The sequence below is a fragment of the Drosophila pseudoobscura genome, chromosome X (assembly GCF_009870125.1).
Source record: "Drosophila pseudoobscura strain MV-25-SWS-2005 chromosome X, UCI_Dpse_MV25, whole genome shotgun sequence".
In the NCBI taxonomy this organism is placed as follows: Eukaryota; Metazoa; Arthropoda; class Insecta; order Diptera; family Drosophilidae; genus Drosophila; species Drosophila pseudoobscura.
The window spans coordinates 6042370-6069067 of record NC_046683.1 but is presented as its reverse complement, the minus strand read 5'-3'; the positions used below and the strand labels follow the sequence as shown (position 1 = coordinate 6069067).

At 44.3% G+C, this 26698-nt stretch overlaps 2 protein-coding genes across 12 annotated transcripts in view; one reads left to right on the top strand and one right to left on the bottom strand.

Annotated features, from left to right (window-relative positions):
* Positions 1-2727: 2727 nt before the first annotated feature.
* The window catches only part of LOC6901814 (serine-rich adhesin for platelets-like), a 51332-nt gene continuing 27361 nt past the window's right edge, over positions 2728-26698 (top strand). For 7 of the 9 annotated variants that reach the window (XM_033382540.1, XM_015186667.2, XM_033382539.1 and 4 more), the window contains exons 1-2: positions 2728-2870; positions 3417-3591. The gene's annotated coding sequence lies outside the window, so the exon portion shown is untranslated. The remainder of the gene's footprint in view (positions 2871-3416; positions 3592-26698) is intronic. The other 2 variants (XM_033382535.1, XM_033382536.1) reach the window with 2 other exon arrangements.
* LOC6901816 (uncharacterized) lies at positions 19086-25769 on the bottom strand. 3 transcript variants are annotated; one of them, XM_033382543.1, is made up of 3 exons: positions 25754-25769; positions 23638-25696; positions 19086-21201 (listed from the first exon to the last, which is right to left on the bottom strand). In XM_033382543.1, the coding sequence occupies exons 2-3, from the start codon at positions 25632-25634 to the stop codon at positions 19173-19175; spliced, it is 4026 nt and encodes a 1341-aa protein (XP_033238434.1). In that variant the 5' UTR covers positions 25635-25696; positions 25754-25769; the 3' UTR covers positions 19086-19172. The 3 variants fall into 3 exon arrangements, with proteins under 3 accessions (XP_033238434.1, XP_033238433.1, XP_033238436.1); XM_033382542.1 differs by lacking the exon at positions 25754-25769 and having other exon boundaries at positions 23638-25747; XM_033382545.1 differs by lacking the exons at positions 19086-21201; positions 25754-25769 and adding an exon at positions 21990-22294 and having other exon boundaries at positions 23657-25747.

Here is a 26698-nt window from a genome sequence, read left to right as displayed (position 1 = left end):
CTCACGTGTTGCAGCTGAATCCACTTGCTCGAAAGTGGGCCACAGGCATAGGACAGGCACAGGCCCACCTGCGCTCGCCTGGCGCTCGGCGGCTGGGGCTGGGGCTGGGCCCTTGGGTTGGGCCTATACTCGTATCGGACGCTAATTGCTGACAACGATTTGCTATTGATTGCATTTTCACGCTGCTTGCGTGCCAAGAGCACACAGAGCGAAGTCAAAGGACATGCCGTGTGAGAAGGTAACCTTATTGATTTTATGTCCATGCCAAGAATAACCAGGCAGTCAACTTCTACGTAACTCAAATGGCTTTTGAATCGACTGTCCACTACTTCATTAACCCCCAACCGCTCCTCATGGAAATGTTTCGAAGTCCACGCCGCCCATCGACCCAACCGATCTTCAGGAACCTTGTTTAAGGAGATACTAGCTCTCTCAGTTGATCTTCTTGGGTGTAAAATCTTTCAGGATCTGTCAGTGCCTGTTGTTCTGTAGAGAAGGGATCCTCAATTTGATCTGGATTTGTTTTCAAATCCTTAAATATTTGGGCTCTTAAGCAAGTGGATCTTCTTGGTATGGAACTCTCAAGCCTAAGGATATGCCAGTATAAGTGGGTCCTACAAGTCCTTTTGTACTTCCGGTCAATTTATCTTTGTACTGATGGTATTTTCTATCTGTAGCCTCCTCCCTCTAGTCCTCCACCTCTCCTCTTATTCTTCCTGCTTTCCATCAAGCCAAAATTCCCAGACGCTCCACTGATAAACGTTTCCCACTCGATTGGCCAATCCGCATCTTAAGAATCACTTAAATTATATGCCCTATCCCGACGGCAGCTAAACGCCTCGCACGCTCGTCTCGCCACGCCACGCCAGGGGGGAAGTCTCGAGGACAAATTAGGCAGCAAATGCGAAAAAGGGAAGACAGAAACGGAGACGGACGGAGACGGCAACGGCAATGGCAATGGCAATAGCATTTGCCAAGTCGGGGCCAATTTTTCACACTATACGGAAGTATTATTTGGGTCACATTTCCTGCTGCTTTTAATTAAAATCTTCCACTGGCGGAAGTAGAAATTTCTTGATGTTACAAAGCGCTGAAAATGCTGCCCTGGACACGGACACGGTCGTCCTCTCCCGAAAGGGAATGGATGGCGTCCGAGAAGGTAGAGGGTAGAGCACACGCTGCCAGATAGTGTGGGGTTGACTGGCTTAGTGACTTGGTCAGAGCTAAGTCACACCCGAAGGCGGTTGCCGACCCGAGACCGAAACTGAATCCGACCCAGACCCAGACCCAACCCGGCCGCGACCCGACCCAACCCGACCCGAGTACACCAAATCGCATACAACCTATTGCCCTTCATAATGCCGCAGGGTTGCGGGTGACGGGGTCGGTTGTGGGTGTAAAGGAGGCAATGGCGGCAATGGCGGCAGCGGCCAGATGATTTCAACTGAGATTGAAGATAAAACACATGCGCTCATCACGTTTGCTGCTTTGTGCCGTTTCTGTTTGTGCTCTTCGTGCTTCGTCGTCTTCTTCTTTTGCTTCTTCTCATCCTTGTCTTTAACGTTATTTTCCCAAGCACACACACCCACATAAATAGACACACCGCAAGGCCGTACAAACACTCACACACAGAGGCACACACACACACACACACACACACACACACAGAGACAATCACATTGAAGCGCCGCACATGGCACTTGGCGCTTCCTTCGTCCCCACAGTTTCTGTTCCTCTGCTCGCTGCTGCTGCTTCGCTGTCTCTGATGCTGTTCTCTCCTGTTGGCTTTGTCCCCGCTGGGAAATGTGCATCGCCAGCGGCGGCAAAAAATTTCGTTTTCTTATTTTTTGTTATATTTTTATTTTTATTCAATTCCACCAGCGCCCGTGTGCCAGCGAGCATCCGTGCATTCAGTTGAGCGTTTTCGCTTTAGTTTTTTGTAGGGCATTTCAAATATGATTCTGTTATTGTCTTAATTGGAAATCCGGTTCCAAGTTTCATTTGCCAAATGGAGCTGGGAATGTCATCTTTAATTCCCCATCTCAATCTCCATCTCAGTCCCATCCTCCAGCTTCAGCTTCAAAATTTAATGTATGTACATTCCATTAGCGGGCACAAACAAACATGGCGAAAATGTTTTTGTACATTTTGTTGCCTACTTACAAGGGCACTTTGGCCGCAAGCGAAAAGCGTAGCACACTTTTAAGGGCTACATTTGTTGGCAGTTTTTTGGGATATTTTCCACTTACAAGATTTCATCAATGACTGAAACTTGGAAGTCAATGGGAGTACATGTGTTTCCAATACAATATTTTGTTCAAGATCCTTCACCCTGATCATGATCAAGCCTCTGCACGCTCCCACCTCATTTCCCAATGGGGGGAGGCTCGGTGCGGTTCGTTTCGGTTCGGTTCGGCTGGGGTTCGGGTTCGTTCAGGTTCGCACTGAGGCTGCGGCTGAGCTTTCTTCAATGAACATGTGTGAGCGGGGTGGGGCCTGGGATGGGGAGGCGGACAGGCGACAGTGCTTTCCTTTGGGCATGGCTACAACTTTTTTTGTAACAGTCGCGCACATCCTGCTGCCGACACGCTCCCTCTACCCACACACACACGCACACAACCACACGCACAGCTGTTCGGCTGGATTCGGTGGGGGTTCGGTTGTCGGCTGTCGGCTGTCGGCTGTTTGGCCGTTTGGCTGTGGGGCTCTCGGCTGATAAGCTGCTCCTGGCTGGCTGGCTGGCTGGCTGGCCCTCAGTGCCAAACTGTCAATCGTGTAGTGCGGTCATGTGGTGCGGAGCCAGCGCGCGCTCTCCTCCAACTGTCCTTTGAGCCAGTGGTTTGTTGTAACCGAACCGAAACTGAAAGAAAGTACTGAAGCCGCCAAGAGTCCGAGCCACAGCCGCAGAACAAGCACGGCCAGAGAAACAGAGGCACAGCATCTCTCCGCGTTCTCACTTTTTTTTTTCTTCCTGTGTGTGTGTGTGTATGTGTGTGTGTGATGTGAGTGTGTGTGTGAGTGTGCTTCACCGTGCGGTCGTTCGTTGTGCCGATTCGCTCGCTGGCCCGCGTTGTTGTTCTCATAGATTCCATAAATTTTGATTTCATTGCAACATTTAACCAAAACCAGGAAAATAAAGAAAGTTATCCCCAAAACACCCACTGAGAGAGTGAGCGAAAGAAAGAGAGTGGTATAGAGAGAGAGAGAGAGAGAGAGAGAGAGAGAGGAGGAAAGTGCTCAAGTGTCAAAACAACCAACAAAAAGATTGAGAGCGAGCGAGAACCTAACCATAATCGAAGCAGTAAAAATATTCAAATAAGTAGAAATATTATAACAGATTTTTGAATATTTCTTGGGTTTTACAATACAATTTTTTTTGGAATTTTTGTTTTTGTGTGGCTCGAACGCGTGTGCAGCAGCAAAAGAAGCAGCAAGAGCAGAAGCTGAAGGTGAACAGAACACCAAAAACAACAACCAACAACAATAATAACAACAACAACCAACAACAACACAAGGAGCAAACCCCATTGAACAACAAAACGCGAGGAACAACAACGACTACAACGATGATGCTGATGGGTTGCTGGAAATGTGCGTAAAATGTGACCAAATCCTTTTCCTTTCTACACATGTAATCCACAATATTATATATACATATACACAGTGAAATTCCCTATAGCGGACACTCCCTATAGCGGATAGCTTTTATAGCCTCATCGACACAACAAACATTTCCCTCAATTTCCGTATGCAATTCCAGTACTCCCATAATTCCTCTAGCCGGATGCTTAAATAACTGTCCGTTCTAGGGGAGTTTCACTGTACATTATATACTATATATATAGATTTTTTTTGTATATTTGTCGACTGTTTGACATCTCCTTTTTAGGGGGTGGGGTGGGGTGTCTCTGTGTGTGGTGTGAAGCGGCAAATGTGAATTATGCAAAGGTGGCAGCCACATCTTGGCCGTGCGCTTTGTGTGTTAGCCCTAATCCAATTTGTCCCTCACACACGCACACCAATACATCCCCACTCTCTTTCTAGTGTTCGTGGGGCTGTGACTATGTGTGTGTGTGTGTGTGCCAATTAGTTGACAAATTACGCAAAACTAATGCCAACATTTAATTGCCGCAATGCCTGGCTGTTCTTCAGCATTCCAACATTTTTATTTATATAACAAAACAGAGAGCACACGCACACACACACGCACACAGACTCTGACACTTGGACAGTGACACAGCAAGGACTCATCCCAATTGAAAGCCCCAAATCCTGGTGCCATTTCCCCCCCGCTATATTCATCTCGGTTCGACCCTAATGAAGTTGTGTGGCTGAAGGGAAAAAAATTACTCAATCGTTTTTAGTGTACGCGTGTGTGTGTGTGTGTGTATGTGTGTGTCGCAGCGTCTGTCTGTGTGCCACCCCCGGGGGTTAGGCCTCTGGCTGCCATTGCCTTTGCCACAGCCGCCTCTTGTCTGCGCCTTGTTATTTTTACAGCTCCTTGAGCCACTGACCAGAATTTCGCTTTCCTTTTCGTTTTCCATGTTTTTTTTGGTGTAATTTTTTTTTTTTTTTTAAGCTGGATTTGGTGGCTGCAGGGGTAGTGATTCCGCCGTAAGGGTGGGGTGGAGGAGCGACCGGGTCCTCAAAACTCTATTAGCTCCATTATTAATAAAGTTTCCCTTTTTTGTGTGTGTGTGTGTGTGTGTGTGTATGGGAGAGTGTGTTGCCCTTCATCAATGGGATTTCTTAATGATATTTTGTTTGTGTGTGGGAATCTTTTGACAGAAGTTGAAAATTGCTTGCTTGGGATGGGTAATACCATGAATATATTTTGAGGAAATTGAATGGGAATTGATTGTTAATTTCTTTTTATCGATGATCTGTAATTTCTTCTTTATAAATAACAAATCTTATTTATACTTAACATTCTTTGAATTAAAACATTTTTAAAGAAAGGTAGTTGGAAAGAAAGCGAATGATCTAAAAATCAAAACTTTATGGTATTTCGTACTGGAATCAAATGAAATTCACAATTCCTACATCTACATATAGACCGAGATTATCATTGTAATAAGCATCAGAGCTAAAGCTCAACATATTCAAACGATTTCCCTCATATTTCCTGCATTAAAAACGGAAAAACTTAAATTGTTTTCTGAAAGGGAAATAAATTCGAGCAGCTGAGCAATTGGTTTTAAATTTATCCAAAAAATCCTGGAACATTTTCAATTATAACTCTTCAATTATATATCCATCCCATGGCATTCTATTCAGCATTCGGTACTTCTTCCACGGCAAGAAGTAGGATCAATATGTGTCCCAAAATGTATTGTTATTCTGTGGTTAGCTCTTAATCAGCAATCAGCACAGCATCGGACATCGGGCATCGGTTTACGATTCAACTTGCTGGTATATCTGTGGTTAGCATTTTGGCCCATTAAAACTATTGTCCATCAAAATAAAATCCAGCCCTATTCTGGGGTTATCTCTTAGGACAGGCATCTGCCATTTTCTGCCTCCAAAACCTAATCTTTTCATACATAAACGCTTTTAGTCGTTCCATGATTTCCTCTCATGACTAGCACAAATATGGTGTTCTTTTGGGAGGCCCCAAATGGACGACTCCTTCAATTCATTTCGTTGGAATCATGATTGTGTTTTATTTAAATTAATCTACGGCGATTTCCCGTTTAATTTCATTGCCGCACTCAAATTTGCCTTCGCGTGCGAGTGTTGGGCAAAAATTTTGCAACATTCACTTTGCTGCATGCCACATTGCGCCATTTGTCGCGGGTCGAATATTAAATCGCGATTCCCTCGCCGCTTCGCTCTTAACCCCCACCTCCCCCCCATCCAACTAACTGACATTCACACACACATGCAGATGTCTCTGCACATGCACGCACGCAGTGGATGCCCCATTGACGGGACTGGACCCTGATATTGCCCATACGCAGTGTGTGTCCTGCCAGCAGCAGCCTCCTGCCTCAGCACCGTGCTCGGAAATTGTTTGCTTGTTTGTTTGGTTGCCGCTGCTGGTCGTTGGTGACTTTGATGGGTGAAAATTCAATGCCTTCCAGGGAGCCCGATAGGGGATTGACAGGGGCCTGAGCAGGGACGTGGGGCGGGAGGGTAAGCGGGTCAGAGAGAGGATTCTTTTTAGCCAGATTGGCTGCCGATTTTGCTGTTGATGCTATTTTCGGTTCAGAGCTGTGAATGAATGTCATAATCGATAATTTAATGTGGAAAATGGATGCTGCTGCTGCCTCTGCCGGCTGTTTTTGTCCCACATTCGCTCTACTCCTCTCTGCCCATCCATTCCCTTTGCCCATTCCTGTCGCTGCTCTTATTCCTGTCCACGCTTTGGTTATTTTTTCTGTTGGTTGTGGACCCGGCCATAAACGTGTTTAATTAATAGCAATGACACAAACACACAAAGGCACTGAACACAAGAGTGGAGAGGGGGGAGAGAGTGGGAAAGTGGGAAAGTGAGAAAGTGGGGAAAAGAAAATGACACTCGGCCAGAGTCACATTCGAAATATTCACAAAATAAACACTGAAAGAAAAGCGGCAAAAGTAACACACACTCACCGAAACGAGATGCTCAAGGAGGAAACAGCAGAGAAAGCAAACAGGGAAGAAACAGCCAAAGAAAGGGAAAGAACAAGATTGAGAGAGGGAGAGGGAGAGGGAGAGGGAGGGAAAGAAACCGACACTTGGCACAAAAGAAAAATGCCAAAGACGAAGCAGAAGCAGAAACAGAAGAAAAAGCAGCAGCAGCAGACGAAGATGCCGACTATGAAGGAAAGACAATGGCAAGCAGACGACATGTTTGCTTCTCTCTATATGTGTGTGTGTGGGTGTGTGGTTGTGTGTGCTGCCGCTATATGTGGTTCTGTGTATGTGTGATAGCAATAATAATAAAAACCTAGAAGCAGGCAAAAATCCCATGTGTATGTGTAAGCAAAAGGGAAATGCTAAGAAATGAAATGCTTCTCTTTCACACACAGAATCAGACTCCCTCTTCCTCTCTCGCTCTCTCTCTTCAACTGTATGTTTGTGTGTGTGTGTGAGTCCTACAATTACATAATATGGTACGCGCATAAGACGAAAAGTATTGTTAAAGCCTTTTTTGATTTTCGAGCAGAGATGAACAGAGCAGAATCGGAACAAAACTATGCCACTGAGAGCTGGGATTTCCCTCTTATTGATTAAGAGACACTCAAGCGGATAGGGAGGGCAGGAGCAGGGCTTTGAGGGGGTGAGCATTGAGAGTGAGAGTGCATTCTTGGGGAGAGGAACGGGGAAAGCGTTGGGGTGAGAGGTAAGGTGAGAGCTAGAAATTCTCCTAGAAATTCTTGTTGGCTCTCGCAAAGTGAAAGTGAACTGAATTTCTGTTCAGCTGCTTAACAGCTCAGGCTGCTTCAGGCTCTCAATCGTTCTCTTTCTCTATCTCTCTCCCTCTCACTCTCTCTCTGTGGGTTTCTCAGTCTGTGTGTCCTTCCCTCTGTCTGTCCTTGTGTCCTTCCCCCTTTATGTCCGTGTGTTGAATGCATTTTTTTCATAAGGCTCTCTCTCTCCCTCTCTCTCATGTGAATGTGATTGTGAGGACGGTGATTGTGTGAGTTTGTCCTACTGCCCTAATGAAATTACATAGAGCAATGATGGCCTGACAACGCATGAAATGCACTCATGCACGCACACATAAGCAGATACAAACACACACACACACACATGGAAAAAGAGAAAGATAGAGCTCTGGCAAGAGGAAACGGAAAGGATTGCACAGCTTTATGGCCACCCACACAGGCAGACCGACGACACCAATGGTGTGCTTTTTCATAAATTGCATTTAGTTGGCCAAGTTTTCTCCTTTATTTTCTCACTCTTAACCCTCTTTTTGCTCACTATTCGCTCCCCTTTTTTTTGTGTGTGTTACTTTACTTTTCAGTTGATTTGATTTTATGGTCTGCCTGAGAACGAGTGCGAGTGCGAGCACCAGCACGAGTATGTGTAAGCAATGGACAAATGTGTTCGTAATGGATGCCAAGTTGAAAAGGTTCCTACAGCAGATTATTTATAAATGTTATTATGCTGCTGGGAATGTAAAGAGATATACGAGTAGAGAGGCAGTGAAGCAGGCAGCGAGAGAGAGATGGCGATGATTTGAAAATAGTCGTTTGGAAACGCTTGTTTGTTTTTATCACCAGAGGGAACTCATCCAAATCGTTTAAATACAAAAAGGTCGTATGATTAGGCGGCAGTTTAAGAGTAAACATCCTGTAAGATCCCGAGGCACCCAATTTGTTTGTCAATTGTCATTGAAAGTCAATTTCTGCCAGCAGCAGACGGATGCTAATTGCATTCTAGTCCAAATTATATGCCTGTATTTATACGGCTATTAGCCTCATTCGATTACTGTTATCATTCTTTAAACTAATTAATTTGCATGCGAAAATGTGTGCTAGATAATTGATCCTATTCAGTAATTGCATCATGTATCAGAAACCATATTTTCGCAATCGATATAAATCCAGCTCAATTTGGGAATTTAATGAATGCCTCCGTTTAAGGCCTTTGGTGAGAGTCCCCATTAAATGGTTAAAAGTTGTGGTTAATTTGATCCATGTTAAAGCTGATTTAATGTGAAAATCAACTTTCATCGATGGCTCCCTCAATTAACGTTAATTCAAATGAAATTAATTCCGAGAATCAACCAAAGTTTTGGTTTATTAAAACCTCAATCGATGGCCCCATCGTTAACACCACAGTTATGTATAATCAATTGAATATTTATCGATTACAGACTCAATTGATCGAATAACCTTTTGTCCAATACAATTCTATAAAGAACTGTTAGAGAGCACTTATCCTTTGAATACTACATTGTCCTTTTTCCTCAACTCCTTCTTGACGTTCCCTATTCACTTTCACTTTCAGCTTCTCTGTTCATTCATCCCCTTCTCCTGGGCCTTTTCTTTCGATTATCCATGCACCCAAGTACCCAGGAACCTTAAACATCTCTGTTTCATTTGGTCATCCCATTCGCGACGCTTTCGAATAAGCTCCAACGAAGCATCTTCATCTTGAGCGAGCAGCAGAAGCAGAAGCAGGAGCAGGCATACACGTTCCCCGGACCCGGACGCGGACCCGGACCCGGGCTTTGAGGTAACTAACTCATTTGCCAGCGAGCTTTATCGCCGCATCTTTGGAGCTGCCACGTGGTACGTGCCTATTAGCCGGAACGTGTTTCATTTGAACGTGTTTCATTCATGCGTTGTCCTGCCTTTGGGGATGGCGTTGAGGTCTGCATGTAACAGACACTTCATACCATTAATTTCCATTTTGATTGCCCTACACACATCCACACCTACACCAACACGAACACGGACATCCTTTTTGATAACCTTTTTCCACCAGCAGGCAAATCAATCAAACATCAGTTTCTGTTTGATGGGAAAAAGTACTCTCTTCATTATTTTTTTTTGTTTTTTAGGGCAATTTTCATTTAATTACAAATATCCTGCCAAGAAATTGATTATGTGGCTCTGTCTGCAGATGCCATCAATCATGCCCCAGCCTCTTCGCCCCATCCCATACTCCACCACACACTCTGAAAGGGTTGATATACACGCACACACCCACATTGTGACTGATCCGAGACGTTCAGAAGTTAAACTCACTCAAGAAGGCAACTTCTTAAGCCTCTCGCACTTGTCCCCCATCAATTAGCCATTCACTCGGGTATATATGGGATCTACGAGCCACATCTACCCCAAGTTTTTCCACATTGCAGGATAGCATAAAAAAGTGCCGACACCCCCAACTCGAAGGCAGCCAAATGACTAGAAGAAGTCCCAGCTAATGCACACCAGGGACACGCACACATGAAAGACAGAGGGAGATGGAGAGCGCACTCCTCTAGTATTCCCATTCCCGTAGGCCCATTCCCATCCATTTGAGGCAGGATGCTGTTTGCATGGCCTTTGCGTTACTGTGTGTGCGGACATGAGGCATGTCAAATAGTTGTCAATTATTTTTATTACGATTTCCCCCGCTTTGTGTTTGCGCCCTGGACTTGACTTGAATCGACATGCGAGGGTACACATGCGGCCGGGGCACGAGGCACGGGGCACCCACCTTCTACTCCGTCACCGTCACGGCCTTGCTTTCACTGGGCTCTTTTATTTTACACGAATTCTCGTGCTCATACAATATGCACACACGCATATATATTCCCTTTTTAACGCATTTATTATTTGGACGAGCGTCTTTTGTTGATTGCCAGTGAAGGCGCGGCGGCGGCATTTTCCCTTTTCGTGGACGCGTCGCGTCGCGTCCTTCGTCCTTCGACGAGCTGAGTTCAAGTGTAGGCTTAATTGGCATTCATCTGCCTGCCAAGAGAGCCTATGACTATGACATTGTGTGCCTGTGTGCGTGTGCATGTGCGTGTATATTTTATAATTTTTCCATTTCTCTTCGCCCTTACCCTAACCGCCCTAACCGCCCTGCCCACCCTAGTCCCCTTTCCCGCCACTCATTGCATACACATTTCTGTTTCCTGTGCCGTGGCACTTTCTGCTGCTGCTTTGCTTTTTACGCTTTCATGCGCATTGTGCGCACTTTTCCTGTCATTCGCGTAATTGTATGAGTGAAAGTCCATATATGTATGAGTGTCTTGTGTGCGTGTGTGTGTGTGTTTGTGTGTCGGTGGCATTTGATGGAAACAGTCTCAGCCAGCTGAGCTCGTCTCAGTTCTGTTGAGCAGCGAACAAGTTACCTTTTCATACACTCACAAGGGGTATTTATAATTTCGATTGCGATATTTTGCTCGTATAAACATTTTTGTAGATCTTTCTTCTTGCTGTAGGCGGAATTTATTATTTATTCTTCTGGGAAATTGAAAGTTTTTCTAACGCACTCACTAATGATTCTACTAATCATTCATTCTGTTTCCACTTATCATAGTTTAGTAAGTCGCTCCATGATTAGTCTTCTGCATTGTACACTACTCATAAGTAGTAAGAGCTGTGAAACAAAAGTCTGTAACTATATTTTCGGGCTTAAAAAATGATATTCCAACAACATTTTTTAATTAAGAGATAGTATTATTTTGGAAGCATAATCGAACCATATCAAGACATATCATCGTTTTCACATTTTCAGGATCAAAATCACAAATCGATAGGACTGTGGTTGCTAAAGATTATCCATGGGCCATAGGTTAATAGATCAGAATCAGTTCATTATATATGTAGTATTGCATTAGATCTGCAAGGGCATCCACTGTGTCGGAGGCACAGTTTTTTGTGTGCTTGCTTTTTGTGTGCTCTGTCGTTCAGTCTTAACAACAAATTCAAATCCAGCGGAAGTAATTTGACGCACATGCGGGGGACTGACTGTGACCTAGCCGCTCGTCGCTTCGCAGTACCTCTAACCTCCTCTAACCACCCCATGCTGTTTAGCGTTCAGCGTTCAGCATTCATCATTTGAATTTGAATTGACAGCCCAGATGGGGGAAAGCGCATAGCAGAGATGCGAGCGAGAACGAGTTTTATGCCAACTGTTGTGTGTGTGATGCCAATTATGTGTGTGCGTGCCTGGCCCGCTCTCTGACTCTCCGTATCTGTATATGCGTGTGTGTAAAATATCCTTGGTGCGAAAATATTCCCGTTGCATACTTTCAGGCAACTCCAGGCCAGATTTTATTTGCCTCAATTAAATATTTAAGCTAATTAGCTTACACTTCGCAGCCAGACAAAAGTTGATTGATGCGAAGCGTTAAATAATTATGCTCCCCGCCCCGACTTCCGCCCCTCTCCTCTGCTCCTGTGCCCCGGTGCTTGGATCGGCTGAATGGATGGATGTACAATGTGTCGGGGTGGGTGGAATGAAGGTGTGGTGCAATTAAGTGCAAAGGCATTAAGGGGCCAATCCAATGAAGCGTGCCAGATGACTCGGAGCAACGGGTGAAGGGTTCGTGTGTAAGTGGAAATGAGTGTGTGTGCTGATGCTCCTTCAAGGGGCTTTGCGCAGGAATTGAAGTGGGTGCCGTCACTAGATCAGGCGTTAAGGCTATAAGAGATGGCGTTACAGAAGGAGCTGTATAACGAGCAGAAGATGGAAATAGAATTCAAGCACTAGAGTTGTGGTTAGAGCAGGAACATGAGCCCAAGTAGGAGCTCGATATGGGAATAGGATTGGAACTGGTGTGGGAATGAAGCTGAAATTGGCAGTGGAATTTGAATTAGAACTAGACCTTGGGTAGGTCTAGCCTAGCCTAGAAAGTGGCGCAAAAACCTCTAAGTAAATGGAATGAACCTCATTATTTCTGATCCGATTACCAAATTTAAATGAGTCCCGAAACAATCATTTTCACCTCACAAGTGAGATTTTGTTTTTTAATGGAATGGCAGCGATAACTGGACAGGTTTTGCCAGAGATGCACTCGTATGTTTGCACTCTTAGTGCTCTGCGGTTAGTTGGTAGCCAATTATTTGCAAATGAAACTGGTGATGGGTGGAAAGCTGGATAATTGGTTGGGGTTAGGCAAAGAGTTGTGCCTGCAACAAATCATATTCTGACTAATGTTGTGTTGTTAAGTGGAAAGTGGACAGCTTTTTGCCTTTTCTCCATCCCAAGATCTTACCCTAGCTTCCGCTTCCGCTTCAGCCTCAGCTACTATTTTCCAGCATCGGTTCCAGCTTCTGGTCGAGCTCCCATTTCAGTCCCAGCCACAGGTCAAGCTGCCTCCTCGGATCTCCACCTTGTCCGCAATTTCTACTACAGCTGTGGTTCCTGCTTCAACCGCAACTGTTGCTCTGACCAAAACTCTCGGTTGAGGAACTGCTTCATATTGTGGTTGCGGATTGAAATTCCAAAACGATGGAGACGACAACTTTTACAAATAAATGTAAGGTTTTTGCCTCGTTTGCTGTTTAGTTTTTCCTTCGTCTGTTTCTTGATGTTGTATTTCCATTAATTGGGCAGATTTTTAATTATTTTTATGCTGAAACAGTTGTTGGAAGACACTTGTATAACCAATTACCAATGACTATAGTGAAACATTGCTTTAAACTCAAGTGTAAATAACCATTATGGCCTTTAGCTTTTATCGGCATTGAAAGAAAATCTCCAGGGAGACCAATGGGAGACCCAATGGGAGACCCATTGTTCAATGGTCGTGTCCGAGGGCATTGTTCTGTGCTATTTTCAACCATTCATTCATTCATTCAACGAAGTGGGGATTCGCCTGCTACTCGTGCAGTATCCGTATAAAGTCAATTTCAGCCAATTTGCCCCCGCACATCTTGGCTGCTTCCATTGGCATTCGACAATTGCATTTACCCGACTCGACACTGGCCTTAGACACGCGGCGTATGCGTAATATGGTGAGCGATTGAGCAGAATTAAACGCCAGCCAACGCCAACTGGCAGCCACCAACAGCTGGCCATTAATTTCCATTGCCACTGCCACCGCCGCCGCCTCCATTAAAACGCTTTTCAATTTTTCAAATAGCAGCCATAGCAGGTTGCAAGGTGGCAAGGTGCCAAAGCAGGCAAAGTGCAGAAAAGAAATTCTGACATTGAAAAATTGTTGAGGCAAACGGGGGATAAACAGCAAATACCGAGCCGTCGACAAGCAAGCAAAAATACAGAGCATGGAGCGTGGAGCGTTGGCCAGCATCGGTTTTAATCAGCCAACAACCAGCCCCACGCAAAGGCCAGAGATGAGAATCTCTAGCGATGAGCAATTGTAGCGATTTCCACTATCGTGTATCGAAGGGTGGTTTCGATTGATTTGCATACAATTGCCGGGCTAATTAGGCGGAATGAATAGATTAGTGAGTGAAACTCTAGAGCAATCAATGAGGGCGTGCAAAGCGGAGGCCAAATCCGTGAAAAAGATATCTGAGAGAGATCTGAATTTGCTTTAGAACAGAAAAAGAAAGCTTCTACCAATTCATTGGGAATTTCTTTTGATCAATCTCTATCGGAAACCCCATTAATGATGGAGAGAACTACAGAATCGTGTAAGCATCTGAAGGTAGAAATAAAACGAGTCCAAGGATAAATGCAAGTATGAGTAGCTGAATGAAAAATGATTTACCACCGTTATAGAAGCCCTGCACTTCAACCATTTGTTCCATGCGGAGCATGAGACCTTAATACGGAAAAAGTAAAAAATTATACAAAAAAATTGATGAAATTAGGAAGGAATAATGCAAGAAATGAGAAAAGGAATATCTTAAAAAAGTATGAATTTAGCAACGGAAGAAGGAAAAAGTGGGAAAATAAGTAAAGGGAGGAATAAATTATTAAAGATGAGAATAAACGAATGAATAGACGATTACACGAGTAAATGACGGATGGAACAAATGATTAAGGACTTAAATGAATATGGACAAAGGAAGAATAAATGTAGAAATTTATGAACAAGTGTATCTGTATCTGTAGTTGCTCTGCATAGCGTATACGCCTGGCTAACTAACGGAGCAATCTGCAATCAGGTGGCCAAAAAGAGAGCAAACACACAAACACGCAGAGCGAATGGGAGAGAGAGAGAGAGAGAGGGGCAGTGACAGGGGCATCCACATGGGCAAACAATTACGTAAGCAACTGGCACACTTGAAGCGACAATCGCCAGGGTCTCTTCCATCCATTCATACAGTCATCCAGTCACCCATCTACCCATCCATCCCAGTGAGTCTGTGAGCCAGTGGAGGCAGTCAGGCACCGAGGCACTGTGGCAGCCGCGGGCCACAAAAATCGAGAGCCAAAGTGCATTAAAAATTCAGCGTCTCTGCGAATGATTTTTCACTTTGCGCTCAGCGTCAGATGGAGAAAGTTGGCCTGACAGGGGATCCTGGGGGGGCCAAAAGAGGAATGGAAAGAGAGAGAGAGAGAGAGAGAGAGAGGGAAAAAGATGCCATGGGGGTATAGATGATGATAATGCCTTGTGATTGCGTTCATTGCATCATGTTTCATGCAGAAGGCAGCCCAGCCCGAAAGGTTTCCACATCCAAGATGTGTGCTTTTATTTCCCCAGCGTTCACTTTATTCTCCTCGTCTGCGTGTGGCTTAATAATTTTATTGCCCTTGGTTACGCTTTATGCTTGGACTGGCTGCAGGATAAGCTTTTTCTTGTGTGCCCCCATGTGCCGTTCCTCGTGCTCTTCTACCTGCCAGTATCTGTGTCTCTATCTCTGTGGGTGCGTGTGTGTTTCGGTGTAATTGCATTATTCCTTTCGCTGGGAAAACAGTTTTCTTTTAATTGAATTTTCCGACCCTCCGCTGGTCTCTACGTCTCTGGATTATTTCCATACAAGTGTGTGTTTGTAGTCCCTAGGCTGTAGTGGCTGGCGTCTCCAAAGGGTTCGTTCTGCCTATATAAATCACTTTCTGGCAATCCCCGATTCGATTCGAAGACAAACAGGAAGATCTTGTCCCCCCCCCCAGCCACCTGATATATGACCTTTATTATGGGTGTGTGATGTGTGCGTATGGGCTGCTGTGGAGGCAGGCGATAAATAAATCGGTTTAAGAGGTGCCATGTGGCACCTCGAAAAATGTATTACGCTCTCGGCTTATGCGGCGAATGAGCAATTCCCCCATAGCACTCCTGGCAATTGATACAAAATCACAGTCCCACAAATTGCTTCATCTTTGAAAGGGACTCTGCGATTGGGGGATAGGGTCGGATTCGGATTCGGATAGGGTATAAGATAGGGCTGGAAAGAGGGTTCCCTGACTACCAAGTGTCATGTTTATGCATGAGGCAATCCACGTAACGAGCAGCACCGGGCGAAAGTCGAAACGCATAACGAAAGCCCTACCACATGCTGTCTTATTATCAAGGTAGCCCCGTCTCGGGTACCCGAGCTGGTATTGGCCAACCATTCCCATGGAAGGGTGAGACGAACAGGAGCATACTCTGCTATCCACCAGGTGTGACATGACTTTGATCGAACCTCCTTTTGAGCGCCCATAGCACTGCGATTCTTTGTCATTAACCAAAATCTTCATTTTCTGTGGTTTTTGCTATTTTTGATTTGTACATTTTCAGCGTTGTTTAAATCCGATGATCCTTAAGCTTAGACCCTTCAATATTCAACAATAAGCAATGCGCCTAGATGAGTGTATCTCTTAAGAGTATGAAAAGAGTTTCAAGGTGTTCTCCCTGCAGTCTATTGAAGGTAATAGCATTGATTAAGTCTATTTTCAGTCGATTCTATTGATTATAGCGGATAAATTCCTTCAATCGATTATGTTTTTGGGTTTGAAACCGATATTCTTCTTTTGTATCTTCGGGGATAGTTTTTTCTTATGAAAAAAAGTCCCATAGCCGTAAGAATTTCGCCGACGCAGCATACATATTTATGCCAAAATACCTTCATTTGAGCGTCTGGTCGAATAACCGACGCAAGCTCAGCAGAAAGTCTTTAGATCGATAAATTATTTATTTTTTGTCTTCGAAAATTCGAATTTTGTACTATTTAGCATAGATAAACGATAGGTTGTGCAAACAGTACCGAAGCACGAGCATCCCTAATAGAATGAGGGTAGCACCTTGTCGGCAATCTTGCAAAAACGACCCCAGGGCGTTTGTATGGCCACGGCTGTTGATTCTGCATGAAATCTCTAAGGAAAGAGACTCGGAAGGAGGGGAAAGTGGAGGCCATGGGAGGAAACTTCAGAGGCACTGGGAGGTAGTTATTGAGAGGCTCATCCTTGTCACTGCGGTGATGGTGATGCTCTTTCATGCAAATCGTGTTTCATCCTAATTTATGCTTCGGCTCAGTTTACAAAATTTACATGAGACAGCCAGGGGGACAGCAGTAGCAGCAGCTGCTTGACCTACTCCGCTCCCAGTCGCCCCCGTTTCAACCAAAATCAACCATCAGCTTCAGCATGGGCATCACCATCACCATTGCCCATCCCTCATCCAGAATCACTTAAGTCGGGCTATATGCATGAGCAATGGCAACATTTGGCTTAGCCAGAGAGGCGTCCTCTCTGTGTACATAACTTCATATTCATAACATACTACAGGATTTCTTTGTTGCCTCTCCGGACCTACTGTAGCTTGTCGGCCTGGCCTGTCTGCTCCTTGTTGCGGTCTTGAGACAACGCCAAACGGAAAAGCAATCACAAGCCGCACCAGAATGGGGAACGGGGAAGCGAAAGACATGGACTGAGAATGCGACTGAGACTGAGTGACAGCGGCAGCGGCAAAAAGGACAAAGGAGGGGCCTAGTGGACAACAGTTTGGCTACTTAGTGGCCAAACATTTGACATAATCGTTGATAAGGGATTCCCATACAAAACAAAAAGAAAAGAAAACTGCGAAAAGGAACACGCAACGAGTAGGCAACAGAAAGCCAAGGACAATTGTATGAGTATCTGGGTGAATCTCGAATACTGTGGGCCAGATTCTTTGCCAACTGAAATCGCAATTGACTAGCGACTTTAGAAAAAGGCGGCGGTTGTAACTTTATTACGAACTTTTTTTTAGGTCAAGTGAATGCAGAGATTTTTCCCATTGAAGATTCCACCACTGATTTGGACCAAGCTATTCTATATACTATGTTTTCCTCGTTTATTTGAATTTTCGCAGACGTGAATTCTCCATCTTTTTATACGCGTTACACTAAATGAGTATTGGGGTATATTAGATTTGTGGTAAAAGTGGATGTGTGCAACGTCCAGAAGGAATAAAGTATATATATTTTTGATCAGCATCAATAGCCGAGTCGATTGAGCCTTGTCTGTCTGTCCGTCCGTCCGTCTGTCCGTCCCTATTAGCGCCTAGTGCTCCAAGACTATAAGAGCTTCTGTGATATGTCACTATTACGAGAATATTTCAAAACTTTGCCCCGCCAACTTCCGCCTCCACAAAGGGCGAAAATCTGTGGCATCCACAATTTCAAAGGTACACTACTGAAACTAAACTGAAAACGCAGAATCGTAGAGGACGAACATGAGTAACATCCTATGTAACGATAACCGAATCGGGCCGCGTCAGCTGTTTGCTCGAAAACCAAAAGTGTTGTTGTCCTGACCAATTATTCCCGAGACAAATTTCAGGTTGGGTTAAAATAAAATTATTTATAAAGAAGGCAAAAGCTAAATTACCCAGGTAATGGTGTCGAATCTATGAGTATTTTTCTATCCCCATACGTATGTAGTATCTGTATTAATCATGTACAATGTCTCCATTAATTTAATTACTTGCAGGCTTTTACTTTTGAGCAAACTTTACATTCCACTAAAAAAAATGTATCCATTCATATACCCGTATACATCTGCAAAATGAATATATATTTTCATCGGTGTAGTGCTCGTTTGTAAAATTTGCATACTTTTTCCCATAATGAATGATGTGCAAATTTGCATATTTATATTTTACCCAATTTATTTGCACAGTTTTTGTATATGGTTTTTTCATGGAATAATATTAACGTCCTTCCATAATTATAATTCCCGTACAGTGCGCAGTTTTTGTGCGGATACTAAACAAAATATATGCGTTTGCGTAGTAGCTATGAGCATAAAGAAAAATTTTAACAAAACCAAAATAGTAATTTGTATTGTTTTTGAAGAACGATACATGGGTGTGAAATTCGTTTGTAAATTGAAAAACGTTGATGACTGCTGCATATTCTGAGGACTTTCATGCGATCGCTTCTTTGTAGAATTGCTGTACGGAGATACTTGATACTCGTCCGGTGGTTTCAGCTTGATCTGATCATGAGTCGGCTTCTGAGGATGATCCTCATACTGTGACAGAGAGAGAGAGAGAGAGAGTGAGCGAGAGTGCCCGGGTTGTTGAGCAGCCAAATGGATTGGTTCATTCTAGCTATAATATTGATTCGATTTCATCCAGATTCTGAAATAGATATGATCATGCTCTATGGTTCTGTATTTTTGCTTTTGTCGTTTCATCAATATTGTAAATTATCATCGTGTGAGGGAGGCGGCAGAGAGCGGGGCGATATTTTGAAAAGAAAGACTGAAGAGCAGCACACCGCTCAATATTTTCCTTTAATTGGCATAAGTATAAATTTAAAGAGATTTCTACATGGTTTTGTGCAATTTGTTTTATTTAATGGAATTATTAAAAAATATATAATGAGGTATCATTGAATCCGAAGTGACTTTCAACATTTTTAGAGTTTCCTCTTTTCCAACGTGATGTTGTCCTTGTAAATCTGACCTACAAGGCGCGGCACCGTCTCCAGATACTTCATGAGCTGCATCGCATCCTGCATAGAGGTCATATACTTGTTGTGTATCTTCATGATCATGGGAGTGATGACCTTGCAGTTCACTAAATCATCTATACTCATTTTGCACTCGACTTGTGGCAGCTCATCTGTTTTCGAACCCTTAAATGATTCAGTGGTGGGCGCATCAACATCTATGGCCAAATTCGGGAGGGAAGCGATGTTTGGATGTTTGGACATTGTTTCCTTCATATCCTGATTTCCGTCATCTCTGGGTTGACTCAATTCTAAAAAGATGGGCACATTCTCTTCTACATCCACCGACTGCAATTCCATCTCGTCCCAGATCATGGCACGCAACTCGTTCCCGCTCATCGCACTGATCGAAGTCGAAACCGAGTTGCTACTAGCCATGGAAAACACATCATGCTCGTCACCGGACAGTGTGTGTTTGGCTCTGTACTTTGGGGAACCTTCACCGTAATATTCCATAAAGTTGTTGTCGGAATCATCCTCAGGCGCATCGCTGAGCAGATCTTGACACGGCTTCTGAGGATGATCCTCATACGGATCCTTCTTAGGGGCTTTCTGGTATTCCTTCGGCAGATTTTGCTGCATCATCTTGTCAGGACTTTTAGGAGGCTGCTCATCATAAACCTTTCTTGAATAGTGCTGCATATTCTGAGAGCTTCCATGCGAATGCTTCTCTGTAGATTTGTGGTACGCAGATACTCGATACTGCTCCGGTGGTTTCTGCTTGAACTGATCAGGAGTCGGCTGCTGAGGATGATCCTCATAAGGCTCCTTCTTAGGGGCTTTCTGGTATTCCGTCGGCAGATTTTGCTGCATCATCTTGTCAGGACTTTTAGGAGGCTGCTCATCATAAACCTTTCTTGAATAGTGCTGCATATTCTGAGAGCTTCCATGCGAATGCTTCTCTGTAGATTTGTGGGACGGAGATACTCGATACTGCTCCGGTGGTTTCTGCTTGAACTGATCAGGAGTCGGCTGCTGAGGATGATCCTCATAAGGCTCCTTCTTAAGGGCTTTCTGGTATTCCGTCTGCAGATTTTGCTGCATCATCTTGTCAGGACTTTTAGGAGGCTGCTCATCATAAACCTTTCTTGAATAGTGCTGCATATTCTGAGAGCTTCCATGCGAATGCTTCTCTGTAGATTTGTGGGACGGAGATACTCGATACTGCTCCGGTGGTTTCTGCTTGAACTGATCAGGAGTCGGCTGCTGAGGATGATCCTCATAAGGCTCCTTCTTAAGGGCTTTCTGGTATTCCGTCTGCAGATTTTGCTGCATCATCTTGTCAGGACTTTTAGGAGGCTGCTCATCATAAACCTTTCTTGAATAGTGCTGCATATTCTGAGAGCTTCCATGCGAATGCTTCTCTGTAGATTTGTGGTACGCAGATACTCGATACTGCTCCGGTGGTTTCTGCTTGAACTGATCAGGAGTCGGCTGCTGATCCTCATACGGATCCATCTTAGGGGCTTTCTCGTATTCTGTCTGCAGATTTTGCTGCATCATCTTGGAGGGGTTCTGGCGATCATCCTCTGTCTGGTTTTCCGAGTGACGATTCCCATGCGAATGCTTCTTTGTAGTTTTATGATTCTGGTATTTCGTCTGCTGTTTGTACTGCATCATCTTGACAGGATTCTCTTCAGTCTGATCATCGTACGGCTGTTGTGAATGCTGCCGCTGCTCTTGAGAAGGATTTTGATGCTGATTTGGAGAATTATTATACGTAGTCTTTGGGTACTGCTCTTCTGAATGATGCTGAAAGGACGTCGGAGAAGGTCTTGGATACCGATCCTTATTCTTTTGCACCTGCTGCTGCTTGGCGGAGCTCTGATAATTCTTGCGATACGTCTTCGACTGTTGAGGATGATTCCGATCGTCCTGCTGCTGCTGTTGTGGTGCAAAATCGGCTTGATCACTGGAACGCTGCACTGAGACAGATCTGTGATATGGTTTCTGTGTCTTCTCCTGGATTGGAGTTTTCTCCGTAAGCCATTTCAATGTTCTTAGATCGGTAGGAGAAATAATCTGACGGACTTCCTTCCATAGCTTCTTCTTGCTCTGTTGCGGCATCTCATCCTCTAATAGGTAGCGAATTCTGTGACTTGTTTCTTCTCTTTTGCCATCGCTTGAGCAACACTTGTGATCTTGTGTATCCATCAAGCGAGCGGAAATTATTGCTGTTTCAATTTGTTTTCAAATGTTTGTTCAGTACACTCGTATGACGAGATTTTACCCATTCAGGGATGACTTTAATAGCAAGATTACTTTGCTTGCTAAAAATGAAAGCATGAAAATGAATATGATACAAGAAAAGTCAAGTATTGTGTGGTAGGGTTTTTATTCTTATTTTCAAAATGAGTGGAAACGTTGTGAGAAGCAGCAGTCAGGAACGACTTTATTTGTGCGTTAAAGTAGGGAGGGGCGATCTCCCTCAATTGGCATTTCGATTGTCCCTTTTCCACCTAATGGCCGATTTGATTCGAATTTTTGAATATTTTATCTGTCTCCATTTTTCTGCTGCTGTTTCTTATTACGCTACATCTGTCTGTCTCTCACCCTTTTCCTACCAACACCAGCCGCTATATCTTTCTCCCCACCGCCAGAGGTCGCACAATGCGCGAGGAATACTGTGACAGAGAGAGAAAGAGAGAGTGAGCGGGAGTTGGATTGGTTCATTCCAGCTATAATATTGATTGACATAAGTATACATTTAAAGAGATTTCTACATGGTTTTGTGCAATTTGTTTTATTTAATACAATAATTATAAAATATATAAAGAGGTATCATTGAATCCAAAGTGACTTTCAACATTTTTAGAGTTTCCCCTTTTCCAACGTGATGTTGTCCTTGTAAATCTGACCTACAAGGCGCGGAACCGTCTCCAGATACTTCATGAGCTGCATCGCATCCTGCATAGAGGTCATATACTTGTTGTGTATCTTCATGATCATGGGAGTGATGACCTTGCAGTTCACTAAATCATCTATACTCATTTTGCACTCGACTTGTGGCAGCTCATCTGTTTTCGAACCCTTAAATGATTCAGTGGTGGGCGCATCAACATCTATGGCCAAATTCGGGAGGGAAGCGATGTTTGGATGTTTGGACATTGTTTCCTTCATATCCTGATTTCCGTCATCTCTGGGTTGACTCAGGTCTAAAAAGATGGGCACATTCTCTTCTACATCCACCGACTGCAATTCCATCTCGCCCCAGATCATGGCACGCAGCTCGTTTCCGCTCATCGCAGTGATCGAAGTCGAAACCGAGTTGCTACTAGCCATGGAAAACACATCATGCTCGTCACCGGACAGTGTGTGTTTGGGTCTGTATTTTGGGGAACCTTCACCGTAATATTCCATAAAGTTGTTGTCGGAATCATCCTCAGGCGTATCGCTGAGCTGATCTTGACAAGGCTTCTGAGGATGATCCTCAGACGGATCCTTCTTAGGGGCTTTCTGGTATTCCTTCGGCAGATTTTGCTGCGACATCTTGTCAGGACTTTTAGGAGGCTGCTCATCATAAACCTTTCTTGAAGAGTGCTGCATATTCTGAGAGCTTCCATGCGAATGCTTCTCTGTAGAATTGTGGTACGGAGATACTCGATACTTCTCCGGTGGTTTCTGCTTGAACTGATCAGGAGTCGGCTGCTGAGGATGATCCTCATACGGATCCTTCTTAGGGGCTTTCTGGTATTCCGTCGGCAGATTTTGCTGCATCAACCTGTTAGGATTTTTAAGAGGCTGCTCATCATTTGAATAGTGCTGCATATTCTGAGGGCTTCCATGCGAATGCTTCTCTGTAGAATTGTGGTACGGAGATACTCGATACTTCTCCGGTGGTTTCTGCTTGAACTGATCAGGAGTCGGCTGCTGAGGATGATCCTCATACGGCTCCTTCTTAGGGGCTTTCTCGTATTCTGTCTGCAGATTTTGCTGCATCATCTTGGAGGGGTTCTGGCGATCATCCTCTGTCTGGTTTTCCGAGTGACGATTCCCATGCGAATGCTTCTTTGTAGTTTTATGATTCTGGTATTTCGTCTGCTGTTTGTACTGCATCATCTTGACAGGATTCTCTTCAGTCTGATCATCGTACGGCTGTTGTGAATGCTGCCGCTGCTCTTGAGGATTTTGATGCTGATTTGGAGAATTATGATACGTAGTTTTTGGGTACTGCTCTTCTGAATGATGCTGAAAGGACGTCGGAGAAGGTCTTGGATACCGATCCTTGTTCTTTTGCACCTGCTGCTGGCTGGCGGAGCTCTGATAATTCTTGCGATACGTCTTCGACTGTTGAGGATGATTCCGATCGTCCTGCTGCTGCTGTTGTGGTGCAAAATCGGCTTGATCACTGGAACGCTTCACTAAGACAGATCTGTGATATGGTTTCGAACCCTTAAATGAATCAGTGGTGGGCGCATCAACATCTATGGCCAAATTCGGGAGGGAAGCGATGTTTGGATGTTTGGACATTGTTTCCTTCATATCCTGATTTCCGTCATCTGTGGGTTGACTCAAGTCTAAAAAGATGGACACATTCTCTTCTACATCCACCGACCGCAATTCCATCTCGTCCCAGATCATGGCACGCAGCTCGTTCCCGCTCTTCGCACTGATCGAAGTCGAAACCGAGTTGCTACTAGAAATGGAAAACACATCATTCTCGTCACCGGACAGTGTGTGTTTGAGTTTGTGCTTTGGGGAACCTTCCATGAGCTTGTTGAGTGTCTTCTTATCCACTTCGAAATTAGACTCTTCGGAATCATCCTCAGGCGTATCGCTGAAGCATGCGAATGAAGGAAAGTACGAGAGCTGCTGATTTGGAGGCTGCTTCTGTTTGGCCTCCAGCTTGAAGGTACGATAGGAATGTTGCTTTTGGTTCTTGTGATACGAAGCGCGCCGATACGACTTCTGTGTCTGCTCCTTAATAAGATCCTGAGACGTACGCTGAGTATGATCTTTGGGTATGCCTTTGCCGAACGATGCTTTCTTTTGGGTTTGATATGACTCCTGCTTCTTGGTATCCAGGACATTATCTATGGCTGAATTCTTGGGTGCATTTGTACAATGGCTATCCTTATACTGGCTCTTGGGTGGGGGAACATTGTCAGTTGTTGACTGCCCGCACAAATAGTCCTTCAAATGAGAGACCACAGTATCAGACAGTTCACCGAACACCGAATGAATTTCAATCTCGTTTTGGACCAAGGCACACAGCTCGTCCCGGACCATGGAACGCAGCTCGTCCCTGCTCTTCACAGTGATCACGGTCGATCTTGTGGAGGTGCTGTTCGTGCCGTTCTCGTCACTACACCTTCCGAATTTGTTATATCGTTTTCGTTTTACAGTGGAATCTTCGCAATTCTTCTCGGAGATCTCGCTCAAGGATGGTGATGTAAGAATGTCCGAGTTCTTAGCGAGAAGTTCCCCACCAATCTCTCTGCCCCACTTATGCGGCTCAAGTATACAACTGTATTGATGAGGAGGCGACAATTGGATGTGCTTAGCTTGCTGTTTTCCGACCTTCTCACGTGACGGTGACATCATTTGATAAAGCTCCTGTTTGTGCTTATGAAAAATATTCTGATTCGTCTGATGCGGTAGACTCTGACACAGTTTAGGGGCATATTCCATGTACTTGTATGATGATTTTTTATCAAGTCCTTTCAAATCGTTGTCAAAGTCTATCACGTCCGTGTTCTTATAAAGCATCTTTGGCTTTTGTGGACTGTAGTGATGAGGACGCGGGGATAGGACGTCTGTAGTTTTGCTTATCGGTGCTCTCTTCTGGCTTTGATTGCATTGAGGAAAATTCTGTTCAGGTTCATCGATATTTTCAACGAAATTCGCCTCATCCGTACTGCTCCAGCATGAAGACGGTTGGCCAACTGCTGTATTGGAGGGCTCTGGATTTTCCATCAGAAAGGAAACATTTCGTCGAGAAGGACGCCGAAATAGGACGTCCATAGCTTTGGAGCTGGAGCTGATTGAAGATGCTGTCATTGTCGGGCTGTCCTGAGAAGGCTGCTGTTGCTTGCCTGGACTCCGATCAATATTCTTCTGATACTTCTGGCACTGATGTGGCTGTTTTGCTAGGTAATCGCCTGGATGATAGCTACGGTGCATACCACAGCTGGATCTGTGCGCGCACATACGCTTCCGAGCCTGGGTCTGGTCCTGAACGGAAGGCTTCTGCTGTTGCTGCATAGAAAGGTTCTCCATTGGCCATTTAAGCTCCTCTAGATAGGCTTGAGTCGACATTTCACCTCCCATCATTCGGGCCGTGCGCTCGTCCTGTTGTGACACCTCCTCCTCCTCGCTTGTCCGTTGATTCATGTCTGGAACTTTGAGGAATGAGCGAACCGGTTTCATTTTTGCACTCCTGGCCTCGTAGAATTGAGCAAAATCTAAGCAATAATTGTTGGCTTGTTTATCTATAGATCGAGAGAAGTTTTTTAATGTTCTTGTCTATACGAGTTTGTTTAGTATACTCGTATGAGGAGATTGATGTAATCCATTCAGTGATGACTTTAATATCAGGGCTACATTGCTAGTGAAAACTGAACAAATGGCTATTTGATCAAATTTTTGTATATGTTTTTTTCTTGGAATATCATTAACCACCTTCCACAATTTTAATTCCCTTTGGCATTAAAAAACAAATATAAAATCCCTGCCTCGTCCAAATATGGAAAAAGTCATGCATTTTAATGTACATTTTTCACACCGTCTTTTTCAGAAAAATTTCGTTTCATGAACAACCGAAAAACCAATCAAAATTCCACGAATGTTGGGATTTTTTTTGCTTATATTCTGTTTCAAAATTTGAATTTCACATACGGTATGCGTGAGCCCAACGCGATAGGTTTTTGATAAATATTCTCTGGTCTGGTGTGTTCGGATGTCGGGCCTCGGGTCTGATAAGTAGCTACCATTTTTTAATGTCACTTTTTTGTTGGACGCTTGGGGGCTTGGTATCGTGGTATCAGGGTATCGGGCTATCGGAGGGTGAATGGGTGTTCCTTACTGTCCAATGGAGCGTACATTTTGAAATTGAAATCAGTAGGAGGCCGACGGAGAGGAGCACAGCACAGGCAAAAGCAGAAGCAGAAGCAGCAGCAGCAGCAGGCGTTGCCAGTTTCTTCTTTATCTCTCGCCTGTCAGTGGATGCTTCATTGAGTTTTATGTGGAAAAATGCGCAGATACACATATACACCCTTGCGTATATATGTATATAATAAAACCTATATAGTATTTAATACGTACATATATATGTATGGATATATATACATATACATGGATGTTGATGGGCAGCCTGACCAGGCAATAGCTCGTAAAACTTGCAGCGGCTTCTTCAGCTCTGTAAGCCGGTTAAGAGTTCGCACAAAGTGTTAAATCTCGTACATTGTGTGCCCCTTGTCCCACAGCAGAACCTC